The 21,878-nt window shown below is 36.0% G+C and overlaps 1 protein-coding gene and 1 pseudogene across 1 annotated transcript in view; both read left to right on the top strand.

Annotated features, from left to right (window-relative positions):
- Positions 1-21,878, top strand: part of LOC145252505 (caveolin-3-like) — a 73,885-nt gene that overhangs the window by 40,848 nt on the left and 11,159 nt on the right. Inside the window, exon 2 of the mRNA XM_080112011.1 lies at positions 18,986-19,063. Within this exon, the coding sequence (XP_079968137.1) occupies positions 18,986-19,063 (78 nt within the window). The remainder of the gene's footprint in view (positions 1-18,985; positions 19,064-21,878) is intronic.
- On the top strand, positions 13,025-13,162 carry LOC145252977 (U2 spliceosomal RNA; annotated as a pseudogene).

The following is a 21,878-nucleotide window of genomic DNA, read 5'->3' as shown; positions in this document are numbered from 1 at the left end:
AAACACCGGTTCTCGCTGGATCACCGAAGTTAAGCAATGTTGAACCTGGTCAGTACTAAATGGGTGACCATTTGGGACTTCCAGATGCTGTATGTGCTCTCCGCTTATCTCGGCATTGTTTCCAGGCGTCTTGGATTTCTCCTTGCCACTGGACTCAAACAGTGCCGATTCAGGAGAAGTGTGGTTGGGATTGCGCAACCCTTGCCTCACAATTACATGTGCTACTGCCCCTACAGGGGGTATCCTTTGTCTTTCGAGACTGAACGGAGGCATCGCATTCATTTCAACAATGTTCGAAACAGTTTACGTGAATAATTTCTACTGTTTATGGAAGAACAATGTCGCATTTTTATTTTTTATTTTTTATTCTTTTAAAAATTTCAACGCACCAAAAAGATTAATTAAATAAAAGATACACAGTTTTTCTTCAGCGTCTTTCGTTTTAATTTCGCTACTTTTTTGTGAAGAAGAGCGAAGAACCGCTTGAAAGATAAAAAATAAAATATTAAATATAAAAAAACACCGTTTTCATGCTTCAGATAATCCTCATAATCTTCAGATTACTATTCTAGAAGCATACGTGAAACTTTAGCTATATATATATATATATATATATATATATATATATATATATATATATATAACTACTTCATTGACTCACATAAAATTAATATACGAAAGTATAGATTTGTGCGTAAATTTTAAGTATTTACTTCAAAAGTGCTCAATACGTAGGTAGAGCTAGTTAGTAACTTATAAAGTATATATGGCGATTAAGCTACACTGAATATTCAGCGTTTTATCCACTATAGGATTCGTCAGGCTTAAGCTACACTGAATATTCGGCGTTTCATCCACTCTAGGATTCGTCAGGCTTATGCGCATAAGCCTGACGAATCCTAGAGTGGATGAAACGCCGAATATTCAGTGTAGCTTAATCGCCATATATACTTTATAAATTACTATCTCTCTCTCTCTCTCTCTCTCTCTCTATATATATATATATATATATATATATATATATATGCCGAGTTTTATATATATATTCAGTGTAGCTTAATTGCCATATATACTTTATAAATTACTATATATATATATATATATATATATATATATATATATATATATATATATATATATATATATATGCCGAGTTTTATTTTTATTTTTAGTGAATTATTTATAATTACATTCGACATGAGTTATCTCCCTGAGAATCTGGAAGGTGAAGGTTCAGTTCTCATTGTGGGCGACACTAAAAATCCAACTACGTATTACTTCGAACTTCTACCCAATAACGGCTGATGGAACGAAAGCATGCTATCCATATGGATTAAAAAAAAAAAAGAAGTTATATTTGAAATTTCGTGCAGATTCCCGCGTTCGATAGAAAGATTCCTAAGTGTGACAAGATACACCTGAACAAGGTCGAAGGTTAGGTCGACCGACAATTTGTTCGAACAATACTTAAGATGAGAACAGTAGTTTGAATAATCAAAATAATACGAACTAGAGAGACCTGTGGAAATACCACAGCGGCATTTTTCACGTGCAATATATTTCTGCTGGGTAATCTGTAGACGTTCAGCGTGAATGGAGGCTCCGCAATATTATTGTAGCCCTTTTGTTAAAACTGTAAAAGTATTTATCGAAGTAATCTGGTTAATGTAGTGCCAGAATATATTTGGTTATTACAGTTTATCTCCAATATCCTTATAGGGGTCTGTAACATATTTTCATTGTATGGACGCCCAGCATGAGCGGGAACCCCACAATATCATCATGCCATCTTAAGGCAGAACAGATACTACTATTAGATCCTGGCCAGAAGACCAAGAAGCTATATTTTAGTTTCATTGACGACCCAAAAGTGACATCATTTTTATTTTATTTTATTTTACATTGCGTCCTCGATGATCGGGAGATCCTATTTATTAAAAAGGAAGCTAGGAACATTAAATTAGCGTATCTATATATTAATTTAATGTTCGTGGTATGTTATCACCTTCTATCCTCCTGTTTAATAAATAGGATCTCCCGATCGCATAATTTATAACCTGGAAACTGTGCCACACGTACGTACATACATCAAAGGTACTACGTTATTAATATATAGATTATTAATCCTCATCTAAAAAAAAAATCAGAAACAGGATGCAGAATGTTATTTGTGGATTTTCGGAGAGAGAGAGAGAGAGAGAGAGAGAGAGAGAGAGAGAGAGAGAGAGAGGGGGGGGTCTCTGGTCGTGAACAGGTTACCGAAGGAAAGAAAATTCAAATACCGATTGAAGAGTTGAATTGAAATTGATTTCTTTTTTTTTTTTCTTTTTTTTTCTTTTTTTGGACAAGAAACGAAAAACGTGTGATGAATTGGAAAAAAAAATGTTATTTGCAAAAGAGAATGTTCGCTGCCTGCACCTGCTGTGATACGTCTTTGATAGATTTACTTTAGAAATCAATTTTTGCCCATTTTGTAGTATTTATCTCGAAAAACAGTTTTGGCCAGTTTTTTGGCATCTATAGTCTTATACATCTTGTTGACAATAAAGTCCTTGCGGATTTTAACTTTTAAATTCAAATGAACAGATCTCGGTTCAAACAAAAAACATATTGATTGAAATAAGCGCCATCAGAATCAACACATTTTTTTCCAACGCAAAACAAGTGTATTTATGCCAGTAACGTAAAATAATTTTCGTTCTGGTGCCGATGAAGTCGCTGAAGGAGTTTTTGATATCGCTTAGGTTTTTGAAGCATTTCTCACGCAAGAAGTTGTCGAGATGCTTGAAAAGTGATAGTCGGTAGTCGAGAGGTCTAGAGAATATGACGGATGAGGCAGAGTTTCGTAGCCCAATTCGGTGAATTTCTACAGGGTCTGTTTAGCAACATGCGGTCGGGCATTGTCGTGGAAGAGAATGGAGCCATTTCTGTTGACTAATACTGGGTGTTTTTGTCGAAGTTTCTGATGTATTTCATCCGTTTGTTGACAGTACTTTACCGCCGTAATGGTTTCGTCTATATTAAAAAAAAAAAAAACTGTAATGAATGAGATCAGTCTAAGACTACCAAATAGTCAGTATGACTTTCTTTTGGTGCAACTCTGACTTCAGGAAGTGTTGTGGAGCTTTGTCGGCGTCTAACCACTGAGCTGAGCGTCACCGGTTGTCGTAAAGAACCCACTTTTCATCACAAGTCACAACACGGTCGAGAAACAGGCCGTTCTTGTTGCATAAAAAGAAGGGAAGATGACACTTCATAACGACGTTTCTTTTGGCTGTCGTTCAATTCGTGAGATTCCCATTTATTAAGTTTTTGTGCCTTTCCAATCTCGCTCAAGTGGCTGGAAATCGTCGTATACGTTACATTTAATTCAGAAGCAAGTTCTCGAACAGTTGCGCCTGAATTGGATTTGACTAAGGCTCTTAATTGATTGTTGTCAACTTCCGATGGTCGACCATTAGGCTCATCATCATCTCGTCGCCGCCACGAAATTTATTAAACCACCATTGTGCTGTGCGTTCAATAGTGGTTCCTGGGCCAAACGCTTCGTTAATATTGCGAGCTGTTTCAATAGTTTTTCGACCTAGCTTGAATTGAAATAAAAAAAAATGCGCGAATTTGTTTTTATCCACTCTGTATTCAATGTTCTGCAAAGAAGACATAATTGTTTTAAAGCGATTTTAATTTAAACAATTGGATAGGGCGAAGAATGCTCTTTAAAATGATATATAAAGTAAAGGTATTATAACGAAAACTTATTTGGAAATACATTATTTGAAATCAAAATTAAAAAGTTCCGCAAGAACCTTCTCGTCATCCTAATAGTAATATAAATGCACAGTTGAGCACCTGATGTAGGTATAAGTGCTAAGTAATTCGCAATTATATTTCCAGTGTTCACATCAAGGATTGAACTTTCGACTAAAACAAATCACACACACACACACACACACACACACACACAAATCACACATCACACACATATGTCCGTATATAATTATAAATAATTATTTTTAATACTTACAGACATTACTGTTTTATCCTTCCAAAAGATCTGCTCTATCGTTATTTTCATGGGAACTGCTCATCTGAACTCCAATTTATGGTACCCCCCTTTGCCAAACTTTCACAAAAGGACACTCGGCCAGCTACAACCACTATCAATGATTTCCCTCCCTCTCTATCTCTGCCTAAATCTAAACGAAAATTCCATGAACAAAGCTTTTTTCCTAGAATTTCCCGCCTGTGGAACAGTGTTCCACTGGCTTGTTTCCCGGCCGATTACAATATGTTATCTTTCAAGTCCAATGTAAACAAGTTCTTGTCTCATCCCCTTAAATAATCCAAATTCGACCTAATCTACACCATTAACGATTACTACACTTCCTTTTTACATTCATTAACCCTTATCCTCGAGTGGCCTTCGGGCTTTGATAAGTGACTCCCTTCTAAAAAAGAAAACAAAATCATCAATACAGGAAGTTACGATTGCCGCTAGTCATGGGATTCGAACCCCACAATGAAACCAGGGTTAGACACATTTCACTTTGTACTACTTATATAAATTAACGGAGGGTAACATGTTCTCGTTCCGTCAGCCGTGACTGGGTAGAATACCTAAGTAATTCGTAACTGTAATTTTAGTGTCGACCGCACCGAGGATTGATAAAATTAATACAGTAGAACCCTGGGATACGGTGGCCCTAGGATAGTTTTTTTTTTTCGGGTTACAATGTGTAATACAATATTTTTCCAGTCCCTGGTTACGGTATTTGCCCCGCTTTACGGTGTTATTTATAATGTTATTTGATTATATACATGTGTATTATATACTGTACTGTATTTTGTTACTAATTTTTTATGCCGTATTGTTACAGAAAAAAGGGATGTCTCCTTTTCCTGTAAATAAGAAGAACATTAGATAAATGGAAAATGAGATTAGGATTCGCATATATATTCTGATAATGCTAAGTCATTTGTCAACCTGATGCAACCTGATCAAGCAGATGCTTGTGGCAGATGAATTTTAAGAGAGATTCAGCTCTAAGTTGTTAATAGGTGAGAAGGGGCAGGGTTTAGTATAGTAAAATGACTACCTCTCTCACCGCCACAACGTTATTTGAAAAAAAGAAGGATAATTAAAACGTCTGGGTGTTACAAAAAAAAAAAAGCTGTCCCCTTTTCCTGTAAATAAGAAAAACATTAGATAAGTAGAAAAAGATTAGGATAAGCCGAGATTCGAACCTTGTAAGCAAGGTTCAAAATAGATTTAGAATTTGGAATGTTAAAATTTTGCTATTGTTAAATTCCATATAAAATATTGTTTGTATTGTAAAAAGAATTGTTCATTCTTTTATGAAAACTGAATTAAAAAGGTCAGCTAAAAAGAATGAACAATACAAATTAAAAATGTATTGTAAAAAATAGTTTAGTTGAGAATTCTTTGTTTGCAGAAGTGTGTTTTGGAAACGGTGTTTAGTCACGTGAGTTGGTCACGTTTTGGAACCACACATCTGACGTCATAGCAAAAAGGGAATTTCTCAAAATAGGGGCTAGTTTTAGTCAGAGTCGACAGTCAGGCAGTCAAGTTCGAATAGTCAGCAGAGTCGGTCGGAAAGAGCTGACATGGTCAAAGGAGGGTCCCCTCAGAGGCGAAGGGGTAGAAGTTTAACCATGTAGAACCAATGTGAATTCCTGACGTTAAATCATTCGACCGGTCAAATGAAATAAAGAACATCATCGATTTTTGTAACTGTTGTCTTCGTGTCGTCATTCAACAATTGAAGGTCATGTGTTAATCATCTTTAATGAACTTTGTATACCTCCTTCCAAGTAATGTGTCCCCCTCCGCCATCATAAGTAATGATTCACCAGTCTGATGTAAAAAAAAAACAGTAATACACATTCATTCAATAATGAATTCCCATCTCACTCTGTTATAAATGTTCCCCTCAGTATCGTCATCATCGTTATCGTTAATACGATCCCAAATATGAAACCCCCTGCTATACAACAGTATCTCGGGGTTCTACTGTACTTGGTAAAATATAGTTGTGAGTTACACTCTTCTTGAGGTTGAATATTCGATACTCAGTGTGGATGACACTAAAAATACAATTGCGAATTACTTCTACCCAGTTATGCCTGACGGAACAAGTGTATGCAACCCCCAGGGATTAAATACAGGCTAACTTTTGAAATTACTGATTTCTACAGAAAGATTCCCGAGTTCGACAGAAAAATTCCTGAGTTCAACAAGAGAGATTGAAGTTAATTAACATTTCTATGAAAATAGTTTCCATTGTAAAATGTTAAATATAAAACTAAACCAAATGCGATAAATTCGTAAGTGCTAACAAATACTTAGATATTTTTAACAATGGATTTATTTAAAAGCAAATTGTCACACAAATGAATAAAATATACCTGGCTCCACCATTATATCTTAGGTTGCGTCAGTTACATCTTTCTATTGTTCTACCTTCTTTAAGCCTAAATTTCTTTTATAGACTCAATCAACAATGCTTCAAGCAAACTACATTAACCTCTTGAATGAAATATATTATAAAAAAAATATATCTAAAGAAACATAATTATTCGAAAAAAAAAAGTATATGCGATACATGCATAAAAGTAAATAAACATATTTATTCAAAAAATAGTTTAGGGATATTTTTTTTTTTTTTTTTTTTTTTTTTTTACATTTTCACCCCAAACAAGGCACATTGCCACTTTGGTGTAGGGGGCTACTATCAGGGGAAACATCTACTGGGGTACTATGTAGGGATTTGGGCAGCGAGATGTTGGTTCACATTGCACTTGAACTTATGCAAGTCAGTACAGTTGGGGAAGCAGTGACCTGGAATGGAATTCCAAAGTCTAGCAGTTCTGGGGAAGAAACTATTGGAGTAGAAAGATCTTTTACATCTAGGGATCTCTACAGTGTGGGGGTGGGATTTTGCAGCTTGTCGGGTCTCTCGAGGGTGTTTACGTCGTGGGGGCACAAGTGATTGCAGTTTATCAGAGCATTCACCATTATAATACTTGTAGAACAGGCAGAGGGATGCAACGTTTCGACGATGGGACAGAGGCTGAAGCTTAGATGCCAGTTCAGGGCCTATCAGATTTGCGACTCTCTTTTGAACCCTGTCAAGGAGCGAGAGACTAGTAGCCGATGCACCAGCCCAAATATGACAGCAATACTCCATACATGGGCGAATAGTGGCCTTATAGAGGTACAGGATACTTTCGGGTGTTAGAAGTTTTCTAGCACGGTAGAGAGAGCTCACCTTCCTCGCAGCGGCCCTGGCAATGCCCTCGATGTAATTGTTCCAGCTCATGTTTCCTGTGAACGTTAGGCCAAGGAGCTTGAACGCGAAATTAGCTGTAACCGTCTACTTCCAACACTTACCGACGATTACAATGAGTGAATATGTTGCATTGCCTACATTTTTTATATTACGTGGGAGTTTACTTTTTTTTCTTTTTTTTTTCACCATGTGATATTTTTTTTTTTTAGCGAGGTGACAATGGAGGGGTATGGATAATAAATAAAGGTGAATATATTATCGATTACACTTAAAGATTCATTTAAATATCATAGACTTCTTTATAGTTAAAAAAAATGCAACACCCAAGAACAACAACTTGAACACTGCGTTTATGTATATTAAAAAATAGTCTTATTTAACACAGTTTCTTTTTTTTTTTTTTTATCATTAACTAGTCTGGGTGCCCGGCGTTGCCCGAGTGTTTGGGGGGGGGGGGGTTGAGCAAAAAAAAAGTTGTAGTAGGCAGGCAGGTAGGCAGGCAGGCTCGAACCTGTGACGTGAAGGCGGAAAAGAAAGTGGAGGTGTGCGTAAGAGTGTTGGTTGAGCAAAAAACAAAAAAACAAAAAAGAAAGGAAAATTGCGAGTGCAAAAAAAAAAAAAAAAATAGGAGTAGTAAGCAGGAACCCGTACCGCGAAGGAGGAAAAGAAAGTGTAAAAAAAAAAGTGACGTGTTTGCTGTTGTGCCTATTGCCAAACCGAAAGTGACGTAGGTTTAAATTAAGGCTAGTGAATCGAAAAGTGGTGATGACATTCGAAAATATCGGCGAAAAAAGCGACCCCTCCCTGTAGAAAAGTGCTCAGTTGAGGGTGAAGGATTTAATGCTTTTAGCCAATTTTTCGATATTTGTCGTCCGAAGGAGCGAGCTTCAAAATGATATCCATCTCGTGAAAATCCGTCGCCTCTGTCGAAAGTTTTAGGCAGACATTCATCCATCCATAAATACATACATACATACATCCATACATACATGATGGCAGCAACTCGTTTTCGAGTATTGTCATTACTTAATATATCTCTGGCTCAAATGACACAAACATGAGCGCAACTAGCAGCATGTGCCGGACGGTCACTTCTATGAACCTTCTATAGTCCAGCACATCCACTGATGACCGGGTCCAAGCTGAACACCTACCAGGCCAGACACTGGAAGTTCCAGAGCCTTTATTGCCATTCACGCCCATATCTGCATCAGTCCTCATTGAATATCCGTTTGCCGTTTCAGGCTACAGCCAGCCTTTTTGTTATTGATGAACACACTGATTGCAAAATGTGTATTCCATTGCCTGTGCTTGAAGCTTTTTACAGTGAGGAAAGACTCTGCACTGAGACAATCCCTCTCTTTAAACAACTGCCACATTGAACCAAAAAGAAGAGCAAGTCAACATCATTGGAAGCAGCAGTCGCCGCAGGTTTTATATCAGGGTTTTCCTTCTCCTAAAGAGGTTGCCATCACCACGGCTTACGGGAGCCTTCTCCACCCACCATGCCATTTGATCCATGACTGGGACTTAGGTTACTGGGCCCTAGAGCATACTTCACACGCCGGTGGGTCATGTATGCCACAGCTGACAAGGTCTAAGCTCCTCTGGAGGTTTCTGTCAGGGTTGCCTCACCCTTAGCCTTTGGTTAAAAGAAACTTGGCACACAAAGCAGTGGAGGTCCAGTTATACGGCGCTGGACATTCGCCGTTCATCAGAGCCCCGTCTGCGTGGCAGTGGTCACGACGTGCAGGTGGGGTTGATTTGTCTGGGAGAAGCACAGTATTACGCTAAGACATCTGTGTGCTTTTAGCACACATCTACACCAGACCTTGACCACCAATACATACATACATACATGATGATTGATGATTGCAACGTCTTGCCAGACGAGTGCCACTCCCTCGGACACTTAAAATCCATGAGCCCAAATGCCTAAGGGAGTATCTATACAAAAAATGATGTTACAGAGTCTTAGCTTTGTACGACAGCTAAATCTCTTTCTCGGTTCAAAATGTTGAAATCCAGCAACAAGCAAGAGCAAGATAGCCAGCAACAAATTAAACTGCAGACCAGCTTAATGCGGGTACTGGTCTCCCGCTTTATGGTTTTTTTTTAATCAGAGATTTGCTTCTTCTAGAAAGGTTGCCTTCACCATGGCTTACGGGAGCCCTCTCCACCCCAACACATATATACATACACTCAAATATACACGGTGCTAGTTGGCCGTTGACCTCCAAAAAGGGTTCATTCGCCCTTTGAAAGGTCTTGTTTTTAATCCTTCAGCGAGACTAGCCGCCCTCCTCACCAAACAAGTCTGGTGGGGGAACCAGTTTAGTCGCCGGTGACCCGACCATAAGGCAGGTAGTAACCCAGTACATACATACATAAATACATACATACATACATACATACATACATAATTACATACATACATACATTTAAACAGACAGGTAAGGTTTATATTATAGATAATGTGAAGTATTAACTCTCTTTTGCTTGGTAAACCATTACGAAATTAAGAAGATTGATGTCCATCAATATGGAATTAAAATCCAGTATATATTTTTTATTATTAGAGCAGGCTTAGAAATGTTTTCATGTAGACGGCTACGTATAAATCCATGTCTGGATAAAAGAAAAAGATTTCAAGAAAGCCAGATCACCGACGGTAAGCAACGTTAGCCTGGCTAGTACCAGATGGATGACCATTTGGGAAGGCTAGGCGCTGTATGTACTTTCTGGGAATGTTGGGCGTAGGGCCAGCACCCTCAACCCGAAAAAAGAACTCAGTCGTTACAAAAGCATCTACAAATTTGTAGATGGCCTATGCCCCTCCAGGGGTACAAGGCTATGAGTGGATTCATTGCTAGTTGGATTAATAGAAATCCCTTGGTAAGGTATTTATCCATTAGTGTAAATCATCTCAGCATGTGTATTTCCTGGTACGTAATTTTTACATCTCGCAATGAAGTTAGGAGGACAGATTTATTTTGGGTACTACGCTATTTTTAAATTCAAGTTTCTCGGTGTCTTTTTTTAAATTTATTTAATTGTCAGTTGGAAGCACAGAATACTTACAAAACACCCTACTCTTCCCATCCTAAGAATGTCTTTCGAAATAATAACGTCATTATTTCAGTGCAGTACCAAAAATACGTAAGTACCTAAAGTATTTATCCATTAGCGTGAATCAGATGTCTCACTAAACTGATTTTTCCCGTGAACTGTATTTATAATCGAAATTGCAACACTGTTTGCCTCTTTACCGAACCCATATGCGAGAAGACAAAAATTAATCCCCGTAGAATTTACATGGTTTTGGAAGGAAGCACGCAGTGAATATTCCGCCATCTGTTTACGTGGGCGAGACGGTGTTCTTTTAGATCTAGCGTCTATTTTAAAACTTGAAATAATTTCAATTGAGTTATTTCCCTTTGAACGCATGTAGCGATTCTGTTTGTGAAATAACGATTCGCTACAAGTTCAATTATTGGAAATTGATTTCCATCAGTTTCCACCATTTGCTCTGACACTGATTTGCCACTTTCTTGTAAATTGAGCTGGAATGAAAACAAATCGAAAAAGTGAATGAATGCCTTCAAGAAATTATCATGTTGAAAGTATTGATTGAAAGTAGTTTTCTTTCAGTGATTTTTTTTTTATATATGTGCGTCCTCGTAAATCTATGAAACGCGCTGTCCGTTAATGGTTTATTACAGTTAAGTCCGAAATATCATTTTCCTTTGCCTATCACATTTAGAAATTACATTTTTATCGCTAACAACGCAGATTGAATGGACGTATCTTAAGAACAGATTGAATGGACGCAACTTAAGAATGGATTAGTTCATGTTTGTTTCGTTCTCGGTTCCAAAACGTCCGACCTGAAATCTGTTTATTCGTTTTCGTAAACGAGCTACTCAACATGGCGTCTGTTGGGTTGAGTTGGGTTTCAATCTATTTTATAATTTGAAATCAAAGTAAATTTCTTTTTTTTTTTTTTTTTTTTTAATTTTTATTCGCCACTCAACAGGAGCCTCACATTGAATTGATCCACATTCTATTCACCGACATCAGTTCAAAGTTTTCAAGGTGTGAAGTCGTTGGCTCAGTGGGTAAAGACACAGCCTATGAAAACGGGTCTATTGAGCACATCGGCGCACTAATAATGTTATAAACATGCAATCATCCACCCATTGTAAAAGATATCAACTTGTGTGTTATAGTCAGCTAACGTACTTCCTAACTTCCGGCGAAGCGCTACCGGAAGCGGTGACAAGGCAAATCGTTTTTTTTTTTTCTCTCACGCCTATATCTCCCTTATGCATGTACTCTCATTTTTTTAGTACGTTTTTCCGATCGTTCTTTCTTATTCATTTATTTATTTAATAACTAGCGGGCCGCCCTGCATTGCCCGGTCGAAAAATACGCTTAAATATGATATTTTGATTAATTCAGATTTCGTTTGGACCCAATACATAGTTATGATTTAAAAAGTTTTTTTTTTATTTGGCTCGTGCGCCAACATCAAGAATCGAAACCAAAACGTTTAGCTTACGATTAATTTTTTCCTTTGACGTTAATGCATGAGCAATGAAGTCATGTTTTCTGAAAGGCTAAAACTTAGAAGAACATGAACCAATAGCTATTACGTTACGCATGTATATTCATAATGCCGTTGTTCGACCTTCACCTGGCAAATTTCATTTTTTTTTTTTAATTTTCACATATTTGCACCGATTTTCCCAGGCTAAAAACCAAGTATAAAGTTTTGCATCGATTCGAATACCCTATTTATTAAGTTTCATGTCTGTAGACCAAAAACTGACGGAGAATTTTTTTAAACAAATATATATATATATATACGCAGGCATAAATATATATATAGAAAGATGTTTGTGTTTGCTATAAACTTTTTACGCAAATATTATGCAAGTATAAATCATGTAGAATATCTGCATGAATATAATTACACGTAATAGTTAACTAAAGAGGATTATCTTATAAGAAAAGCGAAAAAACTAATAGGGAATTAATTAAAATGAATGGCTAAAAGAATATGCAAATTAGATAGATCTTTTGCTCGTGAATGCAATTCCAAGATCAATGTATAACAAAGTTGTATTTTCTTTTTAAATAAATAGAATAAAGCGTTTTTAGTCGCGTGCAAGCGACTCTATAAGTCACTCCGTCGATCGGTCTGTCCGTAACACTTTTGTGCTTGGCTTTTTTTGTTAAGATCAAAGATCTGATATTAATAGATGCTGTTCTTAGCTTTTTAAGATCAAAGTGTAGCATCTGTTCCGGCAGATACTGCAAGCTAGGACTAGCTATGACTAGCAAAGACCAGATGTGGGGGCAACCCCACATGCCTGACCTTTAACCAGCTCCCATTTCCCACCTCTCGGGAGCTGGTCCCCTTTTCCCCTTCCCCCTCCCTTCACTCCTCACATTAAAAATTGGCCTTGTGCCTAATTTGCTCGGTGGGGGAGCAAATAAATACCATCTGTTCCGGCAGATACTGCAAGCGAAGACCATATGTGGGGGCAACCCCACATATAAGACCTTGGTCAATGTAGGGGCAACCCTTCATACCAATTGTCACTATCCAGCTCCCCTACTCCCCGGGGAGTTGTTCCCCATTTCCCCTTCACTCCTCACATTAAAAATCGGCCTTGTGCCTAATTTGCTCGGTGGGGGAGTAACTAAACACCCTTTTCTTGGCCTTTTGGCCAAGATCAAAGTGTAGTATCTGTTCTGACTACATGCTGTACTTATGTTTGTAACTTTGTGATATAAAGTGGGGGATCACTTTTCTGTATTAATTTAATGTAAAATGATCACCCACTTTACAACCAGTCAGTCTCAAAGCCATTCAAGTCATTCTCCAGATTATTCAAGTTGTTTTTGAAGGATTCCAGTTATTTTTTAAGCATTCAAGTCATTCTTAAGGTCATCCAATTCGTTCTTAAGTTCATTAAAGTCATTCTAAGTCATTTACTTTTTATTTATTTAAGTCATTTCAGCACATTTTTCGGTCATTTTAGTTTATCTTTAAGAATTTCATGCCAATCCTACATTCACGCATTCATTCATTACACGAGAGCACGCGATTAATGGCTATTGGCCTTGTTAGTATGAATATCAATATACAAAAAATAAATTTCAAAAATAAAAATTCAAAAGAGTATGGATTGTTGAAAAGTTTTTTGGTCTTATTTTAATTAAGAATTATTGAATTTTTCGTTTTTTCTTTTCGTTTTTTATGTTTGTTTTTTAAGAATTATTGAAGTTAGTTTTTTCTTTTCGTTTTTTTTTTTTTTTTTTTTTTTTTTTTTAAGAATTATTGAAAACATCTTGTAAAATCTTTTAAAACTATTTTAGGAATATTATTTCGTTTTTTTTTTTTTTTGTTTTGTTTTTTACCCACAAACAAAGTATATTCCCGTTTGGATATAATAGACTATTATTTAGGATCATGTCTAACAGGGAATTGTTGGGGAATTGATCAGCGAGATGTCTATTCTCAGTACATTTAAAGTTCTGCATGTCAGTACAGGCAGAGTAGGTTACAAGGACTGGAATTCCAGTCTGTCAATCCGAAATAAGAAACTATTGGAGTAAAAGGCTTTCCGGCTTTTAGTGATCTTAATAGTGAAGAGGTGGTATTTTGTTACTTGTCTGGTTAGTTGGCAGTATGTATCGGGCACAAGAGCTCTGAGTTCATAAGAGCACATTCCATTAAAATAATTGTAAAATAAGCACATGGATGCAAAATTACGGTGATGGGGCAGAGGTGGGAGCTTAGTTGATAGTGCGACAACTATCAGATTGGAGCCTATCTTTTTTACCCTGTTTAAGAGGTGGAGATTAGCAGTAGATGTGCTAGCCCAGGTGTAGCAACAATACTCCATGCATGGGCGAAATATGGCTTTGTAGAAGTATAGGACACTCTCAGGTGTGAGTAATTTTCAATCACGGCAGCCCACCTTCTTTGCAGCAGTCTTGGCAATGTCCTCAGTGTATTTGTTTTGTTTGTTCTGATTCATGTTGCCCGTGTTGCCGATTATTATTATTATTATTATTATTATTATTATTATTATTATTATTATATACTGGGTGAACGTATCTATCTATCTATCTATCTATATATATATATATATATATATATATATATATATATATATATATATATTCGCCCGTTTTTTGTTTGTTCCCCCCCCTCGTTGTGGCAATATTTTAATCGTTTTTTAAACGTTAATAAATTTATTTTAGTGTCCCCGTACTTTTGGCACATTCAATAAGTTCCCCATTCTCTATTTTCGACATAATATTATTTTGTCCGCTATCGATTTTCTCCTGATGAGATAATAGCCGAAAGAGCTCTTGAGAAACTTCTGCTTATTATTTTCAAAACTATATATATATATATATGGTAAATTTGGTAATTAGAAGAGAGTGCTCAATACTATTGCAGATCAAATATGTGTTTTATTTTTTTATTACCGTTTTATCTGTTTGGTTACATATGTTTCGGATGTTGGACCATGTTTACGATCCAGCAGCCTCGTCAGACCTTACAGAAATGGTTGTTAGTATTTGGAAGAAGTGTTTTAGAAGAAATACGAGAGAAAAAAAGAAGATAATAAGGGGGAGGGAGACGGGTATCGACAATATTTCAGTTTTGAAAGTGGCAGATTCAGGTAGGAGTGGGTGGAGATATATGGATATAGGGAGGTGGAGGGAGAGAGAATGGTAAAGAAAAAAGAGAGGGGGTAGGGAGAGGAGGGGGGAGGAATTTCAATTTTAAGGTTTTACATTTTGACTGCTTTTTGCTTGTTCAGCCATGTATATGAAGTAGATGAGAGAGAGAGAGAGAGAGAAAGAGAGAGAGAGAGGGGGAGAAAAGGTTTGTGTAGGTTTCATGTGTTTGACAAGTACAAGGTTCCATTTAAAATTTTCGTAGTCGCTACAAGTCGACTTGTTCATTTCAGTTGACAATGAGTTGTTTTTAGGTAGTTAAGGATTAATACATACGCTAACGCACGCGCAAATATGCATACATACACATACATGTGTACATTTCTACACATCCATATACAGACACATACGCACATGCACATATATATAAACAATGAATAAGCAGACATACCTGCATCTATATGCAGACATACACGCACATACACACAATTATTGGAGGAATTAATGTTTTTGGCCAATTTTTCGATATTTGTCATCCAAAGGGTTGAACTCCAAAACGCCGATCTCGTGAAAATCCGTCGCCTCTGTGGAAAGTTTTAGGCATACATACATACATACATACATGATGATTGCAACGTCTTGTCAGACGAGTGCCACTCCCTCAGACACTTAAAGTCCATGAGCCCAAATGCCTGAGGGAGTATCTATACAAAGATGATGTTACAGAGTCTTAGCTTTGTACGACAGCTAAGTCTCTCTCTCGGTTCAAAATGTTGAGATCCAGTAACAAGCAAGAGCAAGATAGCCAGCAACAAATTAAACTGCAGACCAGCTTAATGCGGGTACTGGTCTTCCGCTTTATGGTTTTTTAAATCAGAGATTTGCTTCTCCTAGAAAGGTTGCCTTCACCACGGCTTACGGGAGCCCTCTCCACTCCAATACACACACACACACACACACACACACACACACACACACACACACAAATATACACGGTGCTAGTTGACCGTTGACTCAGGAAAAGAGTTCATTCGCCCTTTGGAAGGTCTTGTTTTTAATCCTTCAGGGAGACTAGCCGCCCTCCTCACCAAACAAGTTTAGTCGCCGGTGACCCGACCATGAAGCAGGTAGTACTGGGTTACATGGTACCAGTAGCATATGATATGACCTGACACAAGCAGGTAGTACGGGGTTACATGGTACCAGTAGCATATGACATGACCTGGCATACATACATACATACATACATACATACATTTAAGCAGACAGATGAGATTTATATTATAGATGGCTTGAATAAAGTTTAAAATACGAAAGACACATATCATGGTTTAATTGTGCTCTAAACAGAAACATTCATTTCGATCAGTCCCCTGTCTTATAAAAGCCTCACTGTTGATTTTATACGCCGGGCCCTTTTGCGTGTGCAATGAGAAAAAACCTCTCAGATGCATTTGTGATGTTATGCTGTATAAAGGTATTAACTAAAGTCAAAATCGGACTGTTCTTTCTTTAAACAGCATGTTTCGATCAAGCATTTTTATACGTATCGGAGGCATTACGATACACAATATATCTAATAACACACTCAGACGCATAAAGTATATTTGTCTAAAATTAAAAAAAAAATCGGTCTAGCCGTTTTGGAGTCCATAAGAACCCCCCCCCCACACACACACACACGATACCTTTTATATTTATGTAGAGACGTTCATTAACGTGCTAATAAAAAAGGAATGGAAAAGAGAAGAGTGTTTGTAATGGAAAAAGTCCACGTGTATGAAGGAAGACAAAATAACTTAAGAACTCCACGTGGCGTTAAATGAATGTCCTGTGAAAAGTGCTCATTTCTGAAGCAAAGTTCTGTTGGTAAGAAAGGGGGGAGAGTGTTCATTTATGAAGAATGTGTACCGTACGCCGGTGCTGAAGTCAGGGCCTTGTGTGTGTGTGTGTGTGTGTGTGTGTGTGTGTGTGTGTGTGTGTGTGTGTGTGTTCTTGACAAACTCCAGGGCCTCAAGAAAGAAGATTGGGGTTCGAAGAAGTGTCGTAAAAGTGTTCAGTTAGCTTTTAATCTCCTGGTCGAAAAAAAAAGTGGAAACAGACTGTGTGTTGATCCTTTTTATTAAACCAAACACAGATTCAAGTTCGTAAACCGCAAGCTGCTGCTGCTGCTGCTGCTGCTGTTATTGTCGTCTGCTACATATTTCTTACGAAATGAGATGTTACCAACATCAGGAAGTTGACGGTGGCTCAGTGGTAAGCGATACGAACTGACAACCTGGGTGTGCCAAGTTTGAATCAGTATCGTTCCACAGAAACACTTAAGGATGTTGGTAACCTTTACGTGGTCTCTCCTGTAAGTACCCAATATAATTCTAGAAATAATTCTTAATAGAAAGATATCGGGAATAAAAAAGAAAAAAACAACGAATACACATTAGTTTGCAATCAAAACGAGGCTTTCCGCTTAAAATTCCAGATGACTTTTTTTTTCTCTCTTCTATTAATTAATAGCATTATCGGAGCTTTCTAATAAATGAACATTTTTCCTGAATCTGAAATTACTGTTCGTCATTTTTCCTTGCTCTTTTTCTTTTTTCTTTTTTTTTTTTTTTTTTCATTTATTTTCGGATAGAATAATACCAGGAAGGCAAATGGTAAAAAAAAAAAAAAAAAGACTAAGTGTCTTAGAAGATTCGTTTCGAAATGAAGTAATCAATTCGTAGTTGTCAGTTTCATTTTAACTTCGAATTCAACAACTGTTTTTGTTTTTGTTTAACTTCATAATAGTTTTTTTTTTTAATCAAAATGCAATGGAACTAATAAAACATGCATTCATTAAAATATATGTCAATTCAATCTGCTATTTAAAAGAAGCGTGACAGACCAACGAACACACCTTTAAAAATATAAGCGTGACAGACCAACAAACACGCGTTTAAAAGACAATTAAAAGACAATTTTATTCTTCAACTGTACCGTCACTGACCCTTAACCCTAATCAACCAAACTAAACGTACCTTCTTTCCGGCAGAATTAATTCTAACTAGGGATGTCTAAAACAGATTAATACTGAAGACCTAAAACCCTATAAAATGTTTTAAATAACCCTGTGCACCTTTTCCCAGTAAGAAATTTATTTAAAATAAGCCAACCTAAATTGTTGACCCAGAATTACCGTAGTTATTTCCATTGGGTTTATCCTCGAAGTCTATAATCCCATTCTATCTACGTAATTTAGGATTATATCTTAACCTTTTTAGGGCACGTTTTTCAAATCCATAATACGTGATCTGACCAACTGTTCATCTTTGTATGGTCTTATGTAAATATTGGTGCTATGTCTGCCAAGTGCCTTTCCTGATAGCAGTAGCATAGACTCCCAGAACACAAACACACTCTATCTAAAACATTGGCACCATGCGTTTTTTTTTCGTTTTTTTTGCTTGTTTTTTTTTTATCATTGTATTTTGGGAGTGTACGGTTGTGAGATCACAGGGTCCCCCATTCGACAACAAACGTCGACCCCAACGCTGAATGCCGTGAATTTCGTCTCTAACACCTTCGCTTCTCGTTCTCATCGTATCGTTGTCATATATTGTGATGCACCGGGGAAACGAGTATAAAAATAAAATAGGGAGGAAAGGGAAAAAAGGGAACATTTTGGATTTTAATTAAAATTTATTTTAAATGTCACAGTCTAGAAGGAATTCTCCTTCATTGACCGAGGACAGAAAAGATGCTGTGCGGTACCAGAACCCTTTGCTCCTGTTTATATCTCCTTTTCACATTCATTTTTTTTTCAGCAGAAAATGATAGATCTTCGGTTAAACTCGTAAGCATCTACGGTTTTCTCCGAAGTTATTACGTCCCCCATTTAAAATAGGATAAAACCTTTTGTAGTTTCTATTCTTCTATTTTTCTAATTGTCTGTATTTATTAATTCTTAATTATTTTTTTCCTTCCTCAAGGTAACCTTCCAAGAAGTGATCGCTGAACCAGAGCCGTCGGTTTTTTCTTTGGATAAAATTTGGGTTCTAAGTTTTAAGGTAAAAGCAAATATTTTTTATGTCTTTTCAAAAATTGTCAAAATCGTGTTATTCAGTGCGTAATTATTATATTTTTCGAACGAATTAGATATACCTTCTTCTGAAGCAGTAGTTCCAAATCTTTTATATATATATATATATATATATATATATATATATATATATATATATATATATATATATATATATATATATATATAAGTGTGTGTGTGTGTGCATGCATATATGTCTGTGTATAATTACATGTGTGTGTCCCTATTGCTTGTGAGGGAATTGCTCCTATAGTCTCACCTCTTATCCTATATTATTTCACATTATTTTATTTTATATATATATATGTGTCTATACATTTATATATTTGTATATGTATATACGTGTATGCGTATAATTATAATTATACATTAAATTATTAAACCATTACTTATGATCAGTGAATCCCGCGCCTATTTTAACTTCTTCCCAAATTTTAATATTTAACTTCTTCCCAAATAAATAAATCTGAATTATCGTCTTTAAGTTCAACTGACCTATATTTATCTGTTCTAAAAATAGATTTAGAAAGACGATTCTCTATCAGCCCCCTTCCCTCTTTTTTTACTCTCCTCCTCTCTCAACTATGTCTATCTCTCTTTCTCACTTCATTTTCTTTTTACTTCTTTATATCCTTTATTCCTCTTCTCTGTTCTTATCTTTCTTTTTCAATTTCCTCTCTTTTTCTTACCACCCCAATTTTTTAGCTTCAGTATAAATCTCCACTTTAACATTTTCACTTGCCCTGCCCATTGCTTTTATTTTAAAATATTTATATAAAAAAAAACTGGAGCTCCACTTCTCCATGGTCTGATGTTTCTTTTCTGTGAGCTTAAATTTACCCTGGACATTTATAATTCTGTTTTCTTATGAATTACCAATCGATTTTCAATGGACTCATTTCGGATTTATTTTGCCCTGGATTTTACCGTCTTTCTCATTGGATTTTTACCATATCCACATTCTCCCTTTTCACCGTTTCCTGCTTTCTAAATCTCATTGAATCCCTATAAACTGTCTCTAACTGTCAAAGACTATTTTTGATGCAATTATGATTAATTTCATATTCGTAGTTTCCTTTAATGTATTAACCAGCAAAATTTATTGCACATTTTGCAAACCTCTTTTCTCTGATGAGAAGAATTGCTTTTTTTGACACTCCATGGAATAAGGTTTTTCTTGCTTATCTATACTCTCTGTCGGATAATTAAAATTTTGTATATTTTCCTTACAGGTTTATAATATATTTTTTTTTAATTTGAATAAATTTTTAATAAAAAGATTTTTTATATTATATATATATATATATATATATATATATATATACATATATATATATATATATATATATATATATATATAGATAGATAGATAGATAGATATATCATTATATATATATAAAAATATTTTGTACTACACATTATATATATGTATATCTATATATATAAAGTAGTTGCGTTCGTTTGTGTGTGTGTACAACTCCAAATGACCAATGAAATATAAAGGGCAAATGTGTGTATACCCAGTGGCGGCTCGTGCCTGGAGCTGTGGAACTGCAGCACCCCCAAGTCATTTCTACTCAGTATTATCGATACACGTTAAAAAGAATACGTTTATTTTTTTCTTTCTACGTGATAATATATCATATTAATAATTTATATATATATGTGTGTGTGTGTGTGTGTGTGTGTGTGTGTGTGTGTGTGTGTGTGTGTGTGTGTGTGTGTGTGGTTAAAAGTAAAGAACCTTACCTCATGCATCGTGCGACTCGTGTTAGGAAAGAAAAAAAGAGAAAATAAAAATGGCCGCCCCCTGGTATTTATGGCTGAAAATCACGTGATGTAACAAGAAAGAGGGCGAGGGGGTATGCAAATGAGATGTGGTTGGGTCTCTCTATAAAAGAGCCGTCTTCTTTATTTTGGGCGTCAGTGTGGAAGGTGCAGAGAGAAGAGAACAGTTGGATTTGAGTTTGAGACTTTTGATCTGAGGTTGAGTTCAAATTTAACGTCAATATATATATAAGACTTGGCAAGAAATTTCTAGATCTTATTGAAAAACACTTTCCCGCAACCAATCCCTTACACAAAATCTTCAATAAAAATACCTTATAGTTATCCTACAGTTGTTGCGAAAATTTAGAGATGATAATTAAAGCACATAATAACAAAATACTAAATAAAAACAATGTAAACTACAACAAAATAAACAATAAAAAAGTAGACACCATGACAAAAATAAAACTAACACTAGCAGAAATAATAATAATAATAATGATAATAATAATAATAATAATAATAATAACAACAACAACAAACCAACCCCGGACAAGAACAACCATACCATAAATAAAAATACTAATAACGAACAAGATAAATGCAACTGTAGACACCGCACACTTTGCCCAGTTCAAAATAAATGTCTAACAAAAAGCGTAGTTTATCAGGCAACAATATTTGCGAAAGAAAACCCGAATAACAAGAAATATTACGTAGGCATGACTTCCTTAGATTTCAAAACCCGATACTATGACCACAAAAGTACATTCAATAATAAAAAAAAACACTGTATAAAAACAACACTAGCGAATAAATACTGGGAACTCAAAGAAAGTGGACATTCGCCGGTAGTCGAATGAAAAATAATAAGACAAGCTACCACGTGTAGGCATTTAGACGACCCATGTAAATTATGCCTTCATGAAAAATTTGCTATCCTGTACTTTAAAGAACCCCAAAATCTATTAAACTGTAGAAGAGAAATAGCAAATAATTGTGTTCACAAAATA

This window comes from Euprymna scolopes, chromosome 29, assembly GCF_053919585.1.
Source record: "Euprymna scolopes isolate OS-2025 chromosome 29, ASM5391958v1, whole genome shotgun sequence".
Taxonomy (NCBI): Eukaryota; Metazoa; Mollusca; class Cephalopoda; order Sepiida; family Sepiolidae; genus Euprymna; species Euprymna scolopes.
The sequence above is the reverse complement of the archived record's forward strand: the minus strand, read 5'-3'. Positions and strand labels throughout refer to the sequence as shown.